Raw genomic sequence first — 16525 nt, 5'->3', positions numbered from 1 at the left:
TTTATAAAATCTTATAGAAATAAATGAAATTAGTTTATGAAAGTCGTGTTTTTAAAATATTATTAAAGTTTTTTTACATGTGTAGTTCATAAAACAGTTCTATTTCATAAATTATATATTTATATTTATGTATACAACACATAGACACAACATATATATACAAAATTTATTTACAAAAGGATATACCTTACAAATTTTTGTATTAACCATATTTATTGATATATGAAATATTTCAATAACCCAAAATTTAAAAAATATTCATTACATTAAGTTTTATTACATAAATTCAAGAACTAGGTTTTTTTATATTGTGTCATAGCACTAATTGTATATGTAAATATATATGTATGGAAGAATAAATATATATATTAAATAATATTAATAATTTAGTGTGTGTAGTTACATTTAATTATTGTTTACGATTTCTTATCCACTTCAAAAAATAAAATTTTGAAAAATAAGTTCATTTATTTATATAAATGTATAAATTTTTGTTCCCCCTATGCTGTACCATTTTATAACAAATATATCGTCAGAGTACGTAATCCGTCTAACTCCTTTTTTTAAAAAAATGCAATTAATCAATCCACATATGTATCGTTGATATAAAGAATACGACTTTATAATAGTATTATGAAAATTCTACTTAGAAGGCAACAAATATTCAGTTCTTTTAGTCCTAATGCTACACAATATTAATCCTCATAAAATTTGGATTTAGTTCTCTCAGTTTACTAAACTACTGGAGATAGAATGGTTAAGAACCAAAGCAATTTTATGTGAAACAAATATATTAAATTGTAGTACTGATCTATAAAATTGGTAAAGCAAAAAGCAGTTAACACGTTTAAAATTATATGGCCATATAACCAATGCATTAAATACAAAATTGGAATTTTAAACATCCAACTACATAAAACTTTTAAATAATTCAGTCTTATTTTACTTGATTTTTAACAGTGAATTTATCTTAATAATAAGATAATTAAATAGCTATTTATTTGAAATATATAATCATGTTGCTACATTTAAAAGAATTTAACCAATATCAAGGTATTTTAATTAAATTTCACAAATCTATATATTGTATAACATTGATAAGCAAAGAAACAAATTATTATGCACATAATATTTAAAGTAAAATTTTGTACATGAGATAAGTCGTTTAATATATTATACAAAGTACAAATGATCTAATATTTATTTCCATAGTGACTTTTATGTACAAAAAACAATCTTCAACAATGAAAATTTCATAAAAATGGTGTAACACAAATATTTATATATTATGTTACTGTAATTTCTATGAAACTTCATTTTTGTTACGTCTCTTACATTTTTTTACATCTATCTTAATAATAAATAGAAATGTGTCAAATGAAACATAAAAAAAGAGTATACAAATATTTTTTGTTTTTCAAAGTTTGAGAAAATAACAAAGTATATTACCATAATATGTACATTTGATAAATTATTTTATCACAATGTGGAACGTCGTTGCAATAGGTTTGGACTGATCATGATTATTGGATCATGCCCACAAATTTTATCTGTGTATACTGTAGGCAAACGTACAAATTACATGAATTGTATTCACATAATCTATGTATATAGATGTTTTGTAAAGATTAGAACTTTTCTCAATTTTGTACAAATTATTTGCGCAATACATTTGTTACAAAGAAATTATAATATTTTAAAGTACTTCCATACTGTCTATGTCTATTCCAATATCAAGGAAATCGTCTCCATAACTTTGAACATGCCTTTGTACAAGTGGATGCTCTGAATGATCTGGATCATCTGTTACAGGACTAGGTGGCGGATTAGTCATTGTCCGATCAGAATCAACTGGCATTCTATCCATACCTTCTCCACGTCTTAATCTTGCTTCTTCTGCTATTTCTCTTGTGGAAAGTTCTGCTTTTGTTAGTAAGGCAGGAAGATCTTTTTCTGAACCATCTATAATAAACATTAAAAATAGTTTTATTAAGAAAAAATTCTTCTTATCATATAACAAATAACTTACTTTCTAAACACTTTATTAATTCTTGTGCTTTCTGTCTTCTTGCAACGGCATCAGCTTTCCTTTGTTCAGCATGTTCTTTTTTATCATAATAAAAGATCTCACTTATTTTTTCTCGTGGGATATGTTCATCATTTTTTACTAACCACAAATATACACCTCCTGCAGTTCTTCTTCTAGATCCATTCATTATTAACATACCACCCCTTTCTTCAATATTTTTAGTTTTTTGAAAGAAATCAATGGCTTTTTCTTTACCAATTATATCTACAATCCTCCCTACAAAGTGTACAAGTTTAAATAACTATATACATACATTAATTTAAGGTAGCAACAAATTTCTTACTTATAAGAAGATCCTTTTTCTCACTAAGTTTTGATGTTATGTCAGTAGCCACATCTGAATCAGTTGATTCAACTGTTGTACTTAAATCTGCTATTTTTCTAGCAGCTCCTTTTTGATTATCTATGTCCATCGAATTACGTTTCTTTCCTAATCTCAATTTAACATTAGTTCTATCAGAATTTGTCCTTTTATTTGTTAGCCTTCTCTCCACATCCTTTTCATCTTCTGAGCTATTATTATTGCGGTGCTCCATATTCCAAGTCCCATTAAAAGAATAACGGTGTGGAATGTTATAACTCTCAACACTACGATCTTGATTCTGTTTTTTAGTTACACCACATAATACTAGATTTTCTGTTAAAGTTTCTTCTTGTAACTGAGGACACCATATTTTATATTTATCATTTTTATCTGACCAATTTTTTGTCATATTTCTAGATCGTTTCAGTTTTAATTTAGGTCTTTTACTTTTAATATGTCCAGAATCTGAATCAGAATCACTTTCAGAATCTGCAGAATCATCAGACTCATCGCTATAGCCCATTTTTATATTTTCTTCTTTATTTGGAACTGCATGAGGTCTTTTTAGGACATTATATGTTTCAATATCGCTTGCCTAAATAAAAATATATTATAATAATTAACGAATATACTTCATCGTCATAAAAATACATTTTACATTTAATATTTAAAAAAATGCTTTTAAGAAATATAGTATCACAGCTGCAAAGTCTAGAAAATTTATTTTATTCAAATAATATATTTCATTTGAAATAATTTTCATTCAACTATGAATTTTATCATTAGAACGCAATGTCTTTATGGTTATAATAGGTTAGACTCCTGTCAAATATAAACTTTTACAATATTTCACCTCATCATCTATAACTTCACCATCTTCAAGTTCTAAAGGTTCTGCTTCCATAGTATTCTTCTCAAAAACTAGGATTTCTTTAACAAATAATTATTGAATAAAATTATGGTCATCCAATAACTCCAAAGGAGTCTTTTTTCTATGAAATCTTAACGATAGCTTTTTCACAATTCCGTCATTGCCGCCACCACTGCTGTGTATTCTCTGCTTTTCTGTTTAGTGGTTTCTATAGGTCAATTTGATTCTATTTTATCATGTTTTACTAATATAAGATTTTCTAATACGAAGGTAAATTTAAATCAGCTTAATAATCCTGGTTTTACTAACATAGAATTGAGAAAGTTTGAATTTTTTACTGTAAATTTTATATATTACTTACTAAAATAATTTAATAGAATTTATTTTAAAAAATTACATATACTGTAAATTTGAACTTGTTCTTTTAGTAAATTAACTATATTTTTTACAATTTCTTTACAAAACTTCCAAATATTTTATATCAAAATCTTTTTATATTATGAATTTATAAACATTTTTTCTTATATTTCTAATAGAAAAAATTGAAAAAAGTAATACTCTGTTATATACGATTAATAACAAAATAGGAATTGAATTTCACTATACTGCACTAATTTGTAGTTATCTTTCGATAGTGAATTTTGTTATATCTACCATTACTAATATCTCTATATAGTTGAATTTTATACACTTGCATGTGCTTTCTGTGATCTCTTCCTCGTAGTTTGAAATTCATACATTTTACAAATTTCGTCTATTAAAACGCATGATACGATATATGAAATTGAAATAGATTAAAATTTATTAAAAATGAAGACGATTTTTGCATATTGTTTGAAATGGTCAAAAAATTGCCTTCGAATAAATGTTCCTCGTTATTTCCATACTGGTAATCTGAACTTTGTATACTTTGTATCATCCTCAATATAATTTATTTGTTACAAACTTTACTATGAATAATTTATTAAATTTGAGATAAATACCTCAAAAATATAATACAATAAATAATGTAATAATCAATGTGAATAAAAACAAATTCGCTATTTTTAAAATATTTTTACAATTATATTTTAGCAACGAAAAAACATTTAAAATTTAGAATTTTATAATAGAAAGGAACAAATTTAATATATTCAATAATTTATTCAATGCTTATTATTGCAAAAAAAGTATAATTTTCTCCATATATTCTAAAACTAATGAAAAATTTCTTTGAACAGCTAAATCACCTGTGCTATTCATGAATACAAATAGGGGAAAAAGTAATTTGAATGATTACATTGTTTGGTTAGATATGGAAGTATGTTAATAACATTAAATAATTTTACACTATAGAATACGTTTTTCTATATTACGTTACATATATTTCAGATGAGTGGCCTTGATGTAAATACATCTAAAATTTTGGAAATAGCATGCTTAATCACTAATAAAGATTTAAAAGTAGTAAGCAGGGATTTAAACATTATTATACATCAGCCAGATGAAATATTAAACAATATGAATGACTGGTGCTTGGCAACTCATCAAAAAGTAAACATTCTAAATGAATTTGTAACAGAGGTAGCTAGATTCAATAATGATATACAAACCTTTATAAGGTATATTTTTTATATTTCTAGACAGGATTAATCAATGAGTCCCGTTTAAGTAGAACTACAGTAGAAAATGCTGAACAGATTGTACTAAAGTATTTAAAAACATATATTGAAGAAGAAGCAACATGCCCATTAGCAGGAAGTTCAGTTTATATAGATCGCATGTTTTTGTATAAATATATGCCATTAGTTAATAATTATTTACATTATAGAATTATTGATACTTCTACTATTAAAGAATTAATTAAGTAAGTATTAGGAATATTTCTTTTTACATTATATTTTATATATCTAATGAAATAGTACACATTTATTTTAATTTCAGGAGATGGAATATAAATATACCTACCTTTAAAAAAGATCATGTTCATAGAGCATTGCCTGATGTAAAAGAAAGTATAAGAGAATTACAATATTATAAAGATCATATATTGAATCTATGATATATTAGAAGTTAATATGATCATGAATTTTATTTTACAAAAGTAACAATCAATAATATCAAAATAATAAACAAACACTACAATTTGATAATAATTAACAAATGGCAAAGATAATAGAAAACTGTGTATTGCAATGTAAAATATTTTAATTACCAAGCTTAATGCTTGAATTTAATTATTTAAATACACATTTAATAGTTTAATAAACATTGTGTAATATGTTAATGCCAATTTTATCTCTTTAAAAGTACAAAATGTATTTATTGAAATATATATACATAACTTCCAGATTTTATTAATTATCATTCTAATTTTTATTTACTCATGGAAATATTATGATTAATAAAGTTTATTTGTTTATAACCTATTTTGTAATGTCCTGATACATTGTAAAATATTAAATATAAATAAAAAATAAAATTGTAAAAATTAAGAATTTTATAAAATAATTTTCTTCTATGTAGTTTGTTGTAGTAAACATAAAAGATGGTAATCAGAAATTTCAGTTCATAAAAGACATTATATTTTTTATGTATATTGTAAACACATATTTAATTACATTAATTAATTTATAAAAAATTAACTAAATAGAATATCATTATAATATATCTATTCAAGTCAAACTTAAATTTAAGGCATTAGTACAAGCAAGAGGATATTTATATAATGTAAAATATCATGAATGATGAAAAAAATATGTCAAAGTAAAATACATTAAAATAATTCGAATCTGCACTACAAATGTTATTGGTAAATACCAAACTTTGAGATAAACATTATAAACATACTAACTGTTTCTTCCTTTTAAAATTTGAATATTGAACATGTAGATTATTAACTGTTTGGTCGTAAAACTGTATGCCAACTAAATATCTCAAGTTCTATCACTGATGAAAACTTTATTTAAAATCAGGTTTACGTTTCTTCGAGTTCTTTCTTGGTAAACTACATATGTATATCATACTGACTGTCATGTAATGTAATGCGCATGCTTGTTAAAGAAAGTAAAGGTTATATGATGTAATTTGCGATTAACTTTTATAGGATACAAGTATTGTTTTTAATATATATCAACAATTACGTAAGTACAATTGATTATTTTGTGTATTTTGTATAGTTTGTATTATAATAGTTATATTATAAATGTATGTAATCTACTGTATGCTTTAATTTTTATATAAGTTAAATTAGTATTATGTACATATTTTATATAAATATTTTATATAAATATCAGGTTTTGCTTTTCTTCACATTTTGTATTTTATGTAATTAATATCATTGATAAATATATTCTCAATATTTTACAATTATTTGGCTATTATATCATTACAATTTTATAGTTTCAGTTAATTTGTTTACAATGGCATCTTCACGTTCTGGTGGTGTAAAACCAATGAGTATTGGTGGACGTTTAGTGAACGAAAGAGAACGTTTGATTGGTATGACGGAAGAAGAACGTGCATGGAGAATTCGGTATCTTAAAAGCCAGATTCTTGCACCAGAAGAGCCATTAAACATAAAGGAATATAATAGGCAACTTTATAATCCACTTCGAAGATTCTATAGAGCACCTTTAAATGCATTTCAAGGATTATTAACTCCTCTTTTGGTAGAAAAATAAAACTTTTAGCTAGATCATATATCAAAAGTAATTTCATTAGTTGATACTATTTTTGTTTGATATTATATTTAATTATAGGGTGATAAAGGTGCAATGGTTGTACGTTATGTCACAGCAAAATGTTTGATGGGCATTGTTATGATTTATGGCACATGGTATTACTTCAAATATAACACAAGCGTAAGAAATAATTTTTCAGTATATCGCAAATGGAACATCTAGATATTACGTATCATACCAAAATATTTATTTTCATAGAATTGGACACGACAATCTGGTTGGGCGATAAGACCCACACGTGAAACAAGAATGCCAGGAACTAAAGATTACAAAGGTCTCGAGAAGCCAAAAAGTTTTGCTACATATGGTTTTGAGAATTCTCCCATATAAGAATTATTGTAATTACTATTAAGTAGTATCTGAACATAATAAAATAATGATTCAAGATATATTGTATGTTTTATGTTTCTTTATTATAATTTTTTATTTATTGTTCTTTCTTTAAATGAAATGTCTCGTTTATTTCACTTACAAATTGTCCACTTGTACAGATTTAATAGATTGAAAATACATATAAAAAAAAATGCTATTTAAAAGACATGAGATATAAGAATGACAAAATAGTCAATACATTTATGCGTAAAATTAAATTATATTTAGGTATACTTATATTTATTACAAATATTTATCTAAGAAATCCTAATATTTGTCTTCGTTGTCCAAGTTGACTTTCTTTTTTCAGTGCTTTCATAAGACTTTCATTTAATTGCAATCCTATATCTTTACCCATCTGGAAACATACTTTTGTTACTTTTGATATATATACATATTCAAGATGTGGTGGAATGCATGGTACAACTAGATGATATCAACATTGTATATAACATTTTTTCGTGAAAATTTTTTCGAGTTTGGATATATATATAGACAAGAAATAGTCTAGTACATTTGTAGTTAATTACTAATGTACTTATTATTAGTCTAGTATAAATTCACATGTACTTAACGAATTAACGATTTTTCAAATTTCATTTTCTTGAAAACAATGGTTCATTTGGAATCAATGGAAAATTTCATGCTATATTTTTTATTCGCTTTTGCACGTAAAATAATTTCTTACTGTTCTTATTATTTCTTATTGTTGTACCACGCACCCTATTAAACCTTGCACATATATGTGTATAGGATTAATTTATTTATAATAAATAACAATATAATTACTTGCAACATTTTGATAAAGGTATTAGACTGAATGCTCCCGTAACCCAACTTAATCACTGATGAAACTTTACCATTTGGTAATACAGACATGACAATACTACTTGCACTACATACTTCTTCTTCCAAGGTTGGATCCACGATATAATTATCACCAATCTGTAGAAAAATTTAAATAATAGCCTAAACTATGCATGTACATATATATACAAACATTTGATAGTTTCCATATTTCAAATTCAATATAAAATTCTTTTTGTTAGTATTTATAATATAAAAATTATGAAATATATAATATAAATTAATAGAAACATACTTTGCACAATGTAACAATAATTGGATAATTGCTGGTATCTAATTGTATACAGTCATAAGCATCATCTGATAATTCAATATCTGCTTCTCCACCATCCAGAGTAGCAGCTGTAATTTTTGGTATTTCTGTACTATTTAATGCAGCCTTAACCGCAATTCCTACTGCATCAAAAAGATTGCCACCACACTGAAGAATCTATGTATATACATTATGTATATGTAAAATATTTAAATTATTGTTCTTATAATATTTATTTAAATGTATAAACACTATTTACCAAAATATCAACATATATTTTCCAACATTTCTTATGAGGTAAAATACATAATGTTCTTAAATCAAAAGCATTACGCGTTTGATAAGCAGCTGTTAAAATGTTACTTATTTCAGTTGCTAAATCATCACCACCTTTTCCTTCAAATGCTGGAGTTGCAGTAGCAGAACTGAAACATAATACACAATATGAAATAAATAGCATATATTTATCTTTTTAACTACTATAAAATTATCTATTTAATTTTCATAGTAGAAATATAAGGGATTTCACTTTATAAAATAATTACTTGCACATTAGTAAATGATATTAAATATTCAATAACTACTATGAGAAGCATTACATACCAATCAACAAAAAATTCTAATTTTCCTTCATTTGATCTGTCAGCGTGAGGTACATCAAGTTCTATTTTAATGCCAACAAGTATATCCGTATTTCCTATGCGTAATCTTGCTGATCCATGTGTTTGTGGCATTAATTTAGTTTCAATTTCCATTGATCGATATTCGCATCGTTGTCTACCATCATTTCTAAAGTCTGCCTTATGATTATAAAATCGTAAAAATATGACAAAATAACTTTTAGTATAAAAATAAATATGTATATATATATATATATGTAGATTCTTATATTAACTTACATCTATTCCATGAAGAATGAAAGTCTTTTCACCGGAACTTAAAACAGTTTCTGCCATTATAAAATACTTCGTTTTTACGAATAAATTTCAATATGCTTTTATATTAGCATTCAAACAGAAAAAGGGGATATAATAAATAGTCCTCTCGCCGTAATATTTTGTTGTGTTTTATTATATGTATGTGTGTATATGCAATTAAAGAGACTATCTAACCTACATACAAGTGACACAATTATTGGCTTACTGTATTCTTACTGTAATGGTAATATCAGGTAATATTAATGTAATAAATGTACTACCTATTTAATGCAATTATAGAATTACGAAAAATATTAAATACGTTGATGACATTAAATATGTTTATTTAATTATTATCAAGGAAAGAAAAATTAATTTATTTATAATTAAACAAATTGATTTATATACTATATAATATATCTTACTATCACTAGTTTATATATGAAACATTCATTATAAAAGAATAATGTTACTTATATTGAGTATAAATAAATAAATAAATAAATGAATATGTATATAATATGTATGTATGTATAAATTTTTTTCTACATTTCTACGTTATATTTTAAGTATATATAAATGTTTTATTGCACATATTTGTAAACATATTTAACAGTTTCTACCATGGTTGATTAACCGCTAAACTTATAAAAATTGTCGATTTAAAAAGGTGTTATTTCAAGTATTCTGTATAATTACGTTTTTATGATAGAAACATTCAATTTTTACGTAGTATATTTTGTATCGCATTTTTCGCTTTTTGAACACCGAGGCGGAAATGTCCGTATTCTGGACGTATTCCCATGCCACGGTAATAATATACAAGACTCATTTCAAAATCACCAATGCAGTATAAAGCTTCTGCTTTACAATATATTGCGTTAGCCATGCTGACATTTTTCATTTTATATTGTAATGCGTTCTCAGCATCTTGTAGTGCTTTCTGGGGCTCTCCTAATAAAAGATGACATTTACTTCGTGCTATTAATGCATTGTTATCATTTGGCTCAAGATCTAATGCCTGGTAGAGAAGAGTAATATTAATTATATGATGTAATTATATTGTGCTCAAAATATAGTGTGAAAAACAAACAATTAACAGATATATATAAATATTTCGTGTGTAATAATTTTTAATGAAGAATGCTATGTATATATGTATACTTTATTAATTATCTTTTATTATTTTGTATAATATCTAATAAGATGAAGATATTAGAGAATTGCACTATAATGGAAAAATGATATATTTTGTATCTTTTAAACGTTAATTGATAAAGACAATAATAATTCGCTATTTCTATTATAATACAAAGTTTTATCTACTATTAACTAAATGAAGTATTAATAAAGTAGTAAAAGTATTAATTAAATGAATATATAAATTTATTATGTATTGTCAATGTACGTTTAATGTTTCACAATGTTGTGATAAGTAAATGTATTTACAAACAATGAAATTTAAATTTTTATTAATAATTTTGCACAAAAATGCTACATACATATTCTTTAGTAAATTGACTAGTAAGTATGTTTATGTAAATGTTTAATAACAAGAATAATTGATAAAAGTACGATGTTATAATATTAATATGAGCTTCTCGATCGATTTTTGTTTGACCTTTGATTAGATTCTTAACTGTTTCTTAAATGCTATTTTTTTAATGATGGTGCTTTTTGTACTAAATATCTACATACATATCTTTAAAAAAAAAAAATGCGAGATATAAAATAAATATAATAAATAAAGATAATAATACAGAAACTAATATAATATTTTACTGTATCCTAATTTCATTCTTAATTATATTATAGAAAACAAATTTTTATTTACTTTTCCAAAGATCGGTTAAACTCATATAATAATATTATTAAAACAAAATACCTTCCGAAATCAATTACACGACTTTAAACAGACGTTATGAATCAGTGTAACGTTTATGTTTAATGCAATTTTTATAGAATGTAAATATACAAAATATATCATAAGAGAAATATTTACATATAATAAATACTAAACATTTTAGATTCATTTTCATATAACTTGAAATTCCTTTGCAATTGGAAAATGGGGGGTGGGGGGTTGGAGGGAATAGCAAAACATCAAAAGATAAAAATATAATTACATACATACATATATCCGATTAAAAAGAGAATTAAAAAGAACCTTGTTGATACAATTCATTGCGACTTTAACATCGCCAATTCGCATTTCACGTAATCCTAAAGCCAACATAGTTCTGGGCCCAGTGTCTTCTGGCAATTGTAAATTACGATCCTGTTTCTGCTTTATTTTTAACGATTGTTTAATATCTTTGGTTCCCATATTTACCGCGGCAGCGCGATCCTTATCAGTGTATACTTCTTCCTGGTGGCGAATACCATTATTTAGGCGGCGTCATTTCTTTTTCTTTTGAATGTTCATTTCTGATTCGACCGACAGTTTATTGGATTTACTCTCCCGTTGCTTTTTATTATTTTTCCTATCTTTTTTATTACCATTAATGTGACTTTCTTTATCGTCATTATCGATAGACTCTTTGTCGGGGCAGGTTCCCAAAGATGGGACATTATCGAAATTTTCCGATTCTTCGAACTGTTTCAAATTTGAAACGCTTTCTGCGGCCGCTCGCACGTAGCTTTGCAATAGATCATGGTGATGTATCGTTGGATTCAGTATACCCATAATCTTCGAATCAATATCATCTTGGGTATTCGTAATTTCTGATACTTCACCCATCGTTGGTTATTTTCTTTTTACGTTTGATCTTGAACTAATTTTTTTCTTTTTTAAAGATGAAATAATGTTGGAAATAAAAGGAAGATTATAATAACGAATACGAGAAGAAAGAAGAATCGCTTTTTGATACTTTTTCTTTATATAATTTATATTCGTTCTTGTATAAAAAATATTTTATGTTAAGAAAATATTAAAAAATATCACTGTGACGATTTTCGGTCTCTTTTTTATAAATAATAAATGGTAACCGACAGAACGAATTCACTAAGCGCGTTTCATTCACGAAAATAGCTTAGAATGCAAGGTAAGTATGTACTACTTCGTGTGATTTGCGTGTGGAATAGACGTGTGGTTATCGACACCTTGGTTAGATGCCTTGTTTCCTTAGAAACAGTCAACAATGCGGGCAAATTCGGTATCTAAAAATCACTGATCGTACGTGTGCAAAGGAATTTCAAGTTACTTTAGTTTGTGTTGTCAGGAAGTATTTATTTTATCCTGTGACATTCAAATTTTATTACTATATATTATTCAAATGTCGTCGGTAGAAATTGATCTTTAAAATTCATTATAGTACAGTATGAAGTTCTGAGTAGCATTAGAGAAGCATTTTTTTTACTTCCTACTTTTCCGTTTAGAATAAAGACTCGGTCATGTTGTAGTTACGTCAATATTTTTTACTATGTTAGAAATTTGTTATTACATTGTAAAAGATAAAATAATATATGTATGTCTTATAACTAAATTAATGAGATGCAAGGAACTAATACGAGAAAAACTGAAACCTTTTTTAAACGATTTCTACGGATTCATTGATAAAATCTTCACCAATATTATTTGAGACAATTTAATAAGTTCATGTTAATAATTATAGTTAGTAAATTCTAAATTTTATTGATTTGCTACGCATTTTTTAAATCATATGTTATTAATTTTTGTATCAATTAAAAATTTCTTTCTTTCATATTTTTAAGAGTAATACCGATTACATTAAAATCGTTCTTAACAATGGAATTATTTTATAATTCTTATTTAATGTAAACTTAATCGTCACTGTTTTTTTATTAACATTAAACATGCTTATTATTATATTTTTTACTACTTGTATAATTTTCTAATAGTTCTTTAATCTGCTAGTAAAAAAATCGATGTGTATTTGTTTCGATGTAATAATATATAGTAAAATTTAAAGGGCAAACTATTGTGGAACAAATTGTTCTGATATTGTACATATATATATATATATATGTACAGGGTGTTAAAAATGATTTGTCATGAGCATCATAGCATTATTCTATATTTCTGGTTTGGTGAAGATTTGCAAAAAAAATAGTCATCAAACTGACCTGGACCCTGAAATTCGTGATTTACGTCAATTTGGCGGCTACCTTTTTTTGCAAATCTTCACTGATCCAGAGGTGTAGAATAACGCTACGTCACTTACGATAAATCATCTTCTAACATTCTCTATATACATAGGTCTAAGAATAATGTGATATACTCTTTTTAACGGTATAATAAGAGCGTGGTGATCGTAAGTGGTATGGTAAGATATCTTTTTTTATAAAATAAACTGTTTTTTTTAATTATTAATAACAATATAAATATACAATAAATATTATATACTGCTATAAATATTTTTGTTAAAATTAAATTAGTAAAAAGATAGATCGGTAGTTATTGTCCTAATAAAGTTCGAGAAAATCAATGATAATATTTATTCGATCACAATGTTATATCTGTTAATAGCTCATATGTGTATATTTTTTAATAGTACATTATATTAATAACTTTAAAGAAATAATTCAAACAATAAGCTGACAATTAATACATAATTGTCAGTTTTCAATAAAAAATGTAGTAATATTACTTAAAGTATATCGTTTCAATTTATTTTATGTTATACGCATATGTAAAAGAAAAATAATTCAATCCTACGAAGAAAATATGATTTTGAGTATGTATTTATTTAGTACTTATCAGAATTTCCAATTATACAAAGATAAATTATAATACATTTCAATTCCTTAAACTTAACTTTAAATTTAATAATTTAGCATCTTTCTTGTTTTCTTATATACAATTAGACCAATCGCATACATGGGTTATTAGCGAAGCAAAAGAATTAAAAAGTTATAAGGGTAAAATTACTATATAATTTAGACTATTGCAAATAATTTAATAACTCTTGAGCTGATTATTTACTTCTTCACTACACTTCGACACATCAATTCTCATAATTAATTATTCATTTTTAAATGATAATATTTTGAATGAGTTCAAATACGTGAAATTAAAAAACTTACTTTATTGTAAAGGTATATGGCCTTATGGTAATTTTCATTTTTTACGTGGACCGTCGCTTCATTTACTAACAATTTCTTTTTTATGGAAGCGAGATGTTTTGCTTGTGATATCGCTTTTTGATGATTTACCATATTAATTTAATACCTACAATGTGTATTTTGTTAAATGTTTAGTTATATGTTATATATATAGATATCCTCTGGTGCGCGAGCAAAAGAGTATAAATCAGAATTATTAGTTTTACAGAGAAGCACATATAATATGTAAAATGCAACGTAAGATCAGATGTTAGATTTTAGATATACATATGATTAAAATCTCGACTAATATACTGTATACTATTAGAGTCATAAGCAAAAGACAGCAATACAGAAAAAGTATTAAATTTATTCTTTTACCCACTCACTTGAGATATATAATCAATTCATGTTTCAGCAAAATATATACAATTTATTATTGTTATAATTATAGAAATAGTTTCATAAATATAAATTTAATTTCATCTAGTTATTTGTAGTAACTTGTCGTACTTTGAAATTAACCAATCATGAAAAAATTGTAATTTTTCTTTTATGTATGTTATATAAATAAAATATTAGGGAAAATCGAACATTTTTATCAGGATCCAATATGGAAAGAAATTCTTTTCGCTATATTAAAAAGGATCATAAATTATTGAATTTTATTGAATCATAAATTGTGGGGGACTAACAGTTTCTTAAATATTATAGTGCATATTAATAAATAATTCCACTTTATTTTCTTGAGAAGCAATTAAATAAAGGATTTGCTGAACTTAAAATGTATGTATTTAATTTTAATGAACAATTTTTTAGGACGTAATGATTAATAAATTATTCGTTTAAATAGTAACTTTAAACTTGCCAATTTAAAGAATAAGAATATTCCTCTAATAAAGAGACATACATATCTATAAGAGGGAAGATATAAATAAAAAAAATATATATATATAACATATTTTATTAATATATGATTTGTAGCTCACCCTTAAATTCCAATCTTCATTTGCCAGAACAACCTTTTTAGTCAGTTGAATTTTATACACATTTGTATATTTAGTACTTGCGAAGTTCATGAGAGATAGATCCCTACTCAAATAAATAACGTAAACTTTCTGAGGCTATCTTTAATTCTTAACTTACGACCGAAACTTTTCCGTCTATACTTTTTCTACTGTCTCCCTACTCTTAGTAATCAAAACTAATCAATATGACAGTAGTAACAAGTAACAAGGATGGCTATTCTTTTAGGACTTTTTCTTTTCTTTAAAATCCGTAATAGAAATATCAATAAACATATCTCAAGTATTAACTTTCTTATTTTTTAATTATATTCTCTACTAAAAAGTCACAGTCACTAATACAGTCATTTCTTATAAATTAATTTAGTATTATCAAGAAATGTTCTTAATGTTTATAAATGTAGGTAAATGTTAATATGTAAAGTATGTATATATATGAAAAAAATGAGCAAGAATTTTACATACGGTAAAGTCTCATTTATTAGCTCCTCATTTATATGAACAAGTTAACGTTGAGCTTCTATTATCCGAACTATAGTCAAACATTATTTCAATTATACACGCACAAACATGTAGTTCGATAATGGATATGTTAATATATACAATCTATATTTTGTATTTAAAAACTATCTGTATGTCAAAGAAAGAGCAATTTAAAATCCTAATACTTAAATTCTAGTATTCGAGTTAATAAGAAAAGCTTAATGGAACAATTAGTGAATCTTTACTATAAGGACTGCTCCGTTATCTGAACTGCATTGTTTTCCGACTTGTTCGGATAAGCGAGATTGTACCTTTAGATCTTATTTTTCTTTTCCTCTGAGAAATCTAATGAATTAAGATAATTTGCTAATTCGCTAATAATGGACTATTACGTATTTATATATACTTAGAAAATTATTTCCAAGTAAAAATATAATTAAATTATTTGTGTATCCTCGTAACAGTAGTATTATTTTACAGTAATATTTTAAAATAGTAAAATATGATAGTAATTATCAAAATATAATTCAAATTCAAATGATAATTTTCAGATAATTA

At 25.1% G+C, this 16525-nt stretch overlaps 7 protein-coding genes across 13 annotated transcripts in view; 3 read left to right on the top strand and 4 right to left on the bottom strand.

The window, feature by feature from the left end:
• The window catches only part of Cdc10 (cyclin-dependent kinase 10), a 39368-nt gene that overhangs the window by 19288 nt on the left and 3555 nt on the right, over positions 1-16525 (top strand). The window lies entirely within an intron of this gene.
• Phax (phosphorylated adaptor for RNA export) lies at positions 1392-6259 on the bottom strand. Of its 2 annotated transcripts, none has more exons than XM_072005097.1 (4): positions 6098-6259; positions 2373-2988; positions 2030-2305; positions 1392-1962 (listed from the first exon to the last, which is right to left on the bottom strand). In XM_072005097.1, exons 2-4 carry the CDS (start codon positions 2914-2916, stop codon positions 1697-1699), a joined length of 1086 nt encoding a protein of 361 aa, XP_071861198.1. In that variant the 5' UTR covers positions 2917-2988; positions 6098-6259; the 3' UTR covers positions 1392-1696. The 2 variants fall into 2 exon arrangements, with proteins under 2 accessions (XP_071861198.1, XP_071861197.1); XM_072005096.1 differs by lacking the exon at positions 6098-6259 and adding an exon at positions 3247-3387.
• LOC139988111 (oligoribonuclease) lies at positions 3415-5536 on the top strand. 2 transcript variants are annotated; one of them, XM_072005103.1, is made up of 5 exons: positions 3415-3478; positions 4485-4564; positions 4636-4797; positions 4887-5110; positions 5188-5536. In XM_072005103.1, exons 2-5 carry the CDS (start codon positions 4505-4507, stop codon positions 5303-5305), a joined length of 564 nt encoding a protein of 187 aa, XP_071861204.1. In that variant the 5' UTR covers positions 3415-3478; positions 4485-4504; the 3' UTR covers positions 5306-5536. The 2 variants fall into 2 exon arrangements, with proteins under 2 accessions (XP_071861204.1, XP_071861203.1); XM_072005102.1 differs by lacking the exon at positions 3415-3478 and adding an exon at positions 4020-4153.
• On the top strand, positions 6278-7375 carry Nd-b17 (NADH dehydrogenase (ubiquinone) B17 subunit). 2 transcript variants are annotated; one of them, XM_072005108.1, is made up of 4 exons: positions 6278-6386; positions 6646-6914; positions 7005-7106; positions 7185-7375. In XM_072005108.1, exons 2-4 carry the CDS (start codon positions 6666-6668, stop codon positions 7314-7316), a joined length of 483 nt encoding a protein of 160 aa, XP_071861209.1. In that variant the 5' UTR covers positions 6278-6386; positions 6646-6665; the 3' UTR covers positions 7317-7375. The 2 variants fall into 2 exon arrangements, with proteins under 2 accessions (XP_071861209.1, XP_071861210.1); XM_072005109.1 differs by lacking the exon at positions 6278-6386 and adding an exon at positions 6389-6450.
• Rrp42 (exosome complex component Rrp42) lies at positions 7378-9627 on the bottom strand. 3 transcript variants are annotated; one of them, XM_072005100.1, is made up of 6 exons: positions 9378-9627; positions 9082-9278; positions 8738-8903; positions 8461-8655; positions 8148-8303; positions 7378-7727 (listed from the first exon to the last, which is right to left on the bottom strand). In XM_072005100.1, the coding sequence occupies exons 1-6, from the start codon at positions 9432-9434 to the stop codon at positions 7701-7703; spliced, it is 798 nt and encodes a 265-aa protein (XP_071861201.1). In that variant the 5' UTR covers positions 9435-9627; the 3' UTR covers positions 7378-7700. The 3 variants fall into 3 exon arrangements, with proteins under 3 accessions (XP_071861201.1, XP_071861200.1, XP_071861202.1); XM_072005099.1 differs by having other exon boundaries at positions 7378-7716; XM_072005101.1 differs by having other exon boundaries at positions 7378-7716; positions 9082-9274.
• Positions 9457-15788, bottom strand: LOC139988118 (outer dynein arm-docking complex subunit 4). Of its 2 annotated transcripts, XM_074111772.1 has the most exons (4): positions 15449-15788; positions 14442-14586; positions 10095-10416; positions 9457-9590 (listed from the first exon to the last, which is right to left on the bottom strand). In XM_074111772.1, the coding sequence occupies exons 2-3, from the start codon at positions 14571-14573 to the stop codon at positions 10114-10116; spliced, it is 435 nt and encodes a 144-aa protein (XP_073967873.1). In that variant the 5' UTR covers positions 14574-14586; positions 15449-15788; the 3' UTR covers positions 9457-9590; positions 10095-10113. The 2 variants fall into 2 exon arrangements, with proteins under 2 accessions (XP_073967873.1, XP_071861218.1); XM_072005117.2 differs by lacking the exons at positions 14442-14586; positions 15449-15788 and adding an exon at positions 11563-11721.
• Positions 11794-12150, bottom strand: LOC141445778 (uncharacterized). The gene has a single exon (XM_074111773.1). It carries the CDS (start codon positions 12133-12135, stop codon positions 11794-11796), a length of 342 nt encoding a protein of 113 aa, XP_073967874.1. The 5' UTR covers positions 12136-12150.

This window comes from Bombus fervidus, chromosome 6 (assembly GCF_041682495.2).
Source record: "Bombus fervidus isolate BK054 chromosome 6, iyBomFerv1, whole genome shotgun sequence".
NCBI lineage: Eukaryota > Metazoa > Arthropoda > Insecta > Hymenoptera > Apidae > Bombus > Bombus fervidus.
Note: the sequence above shows the minus strand (reverse complement) of the source record. Positions and strands in the feature narration are given on the sequence as shown.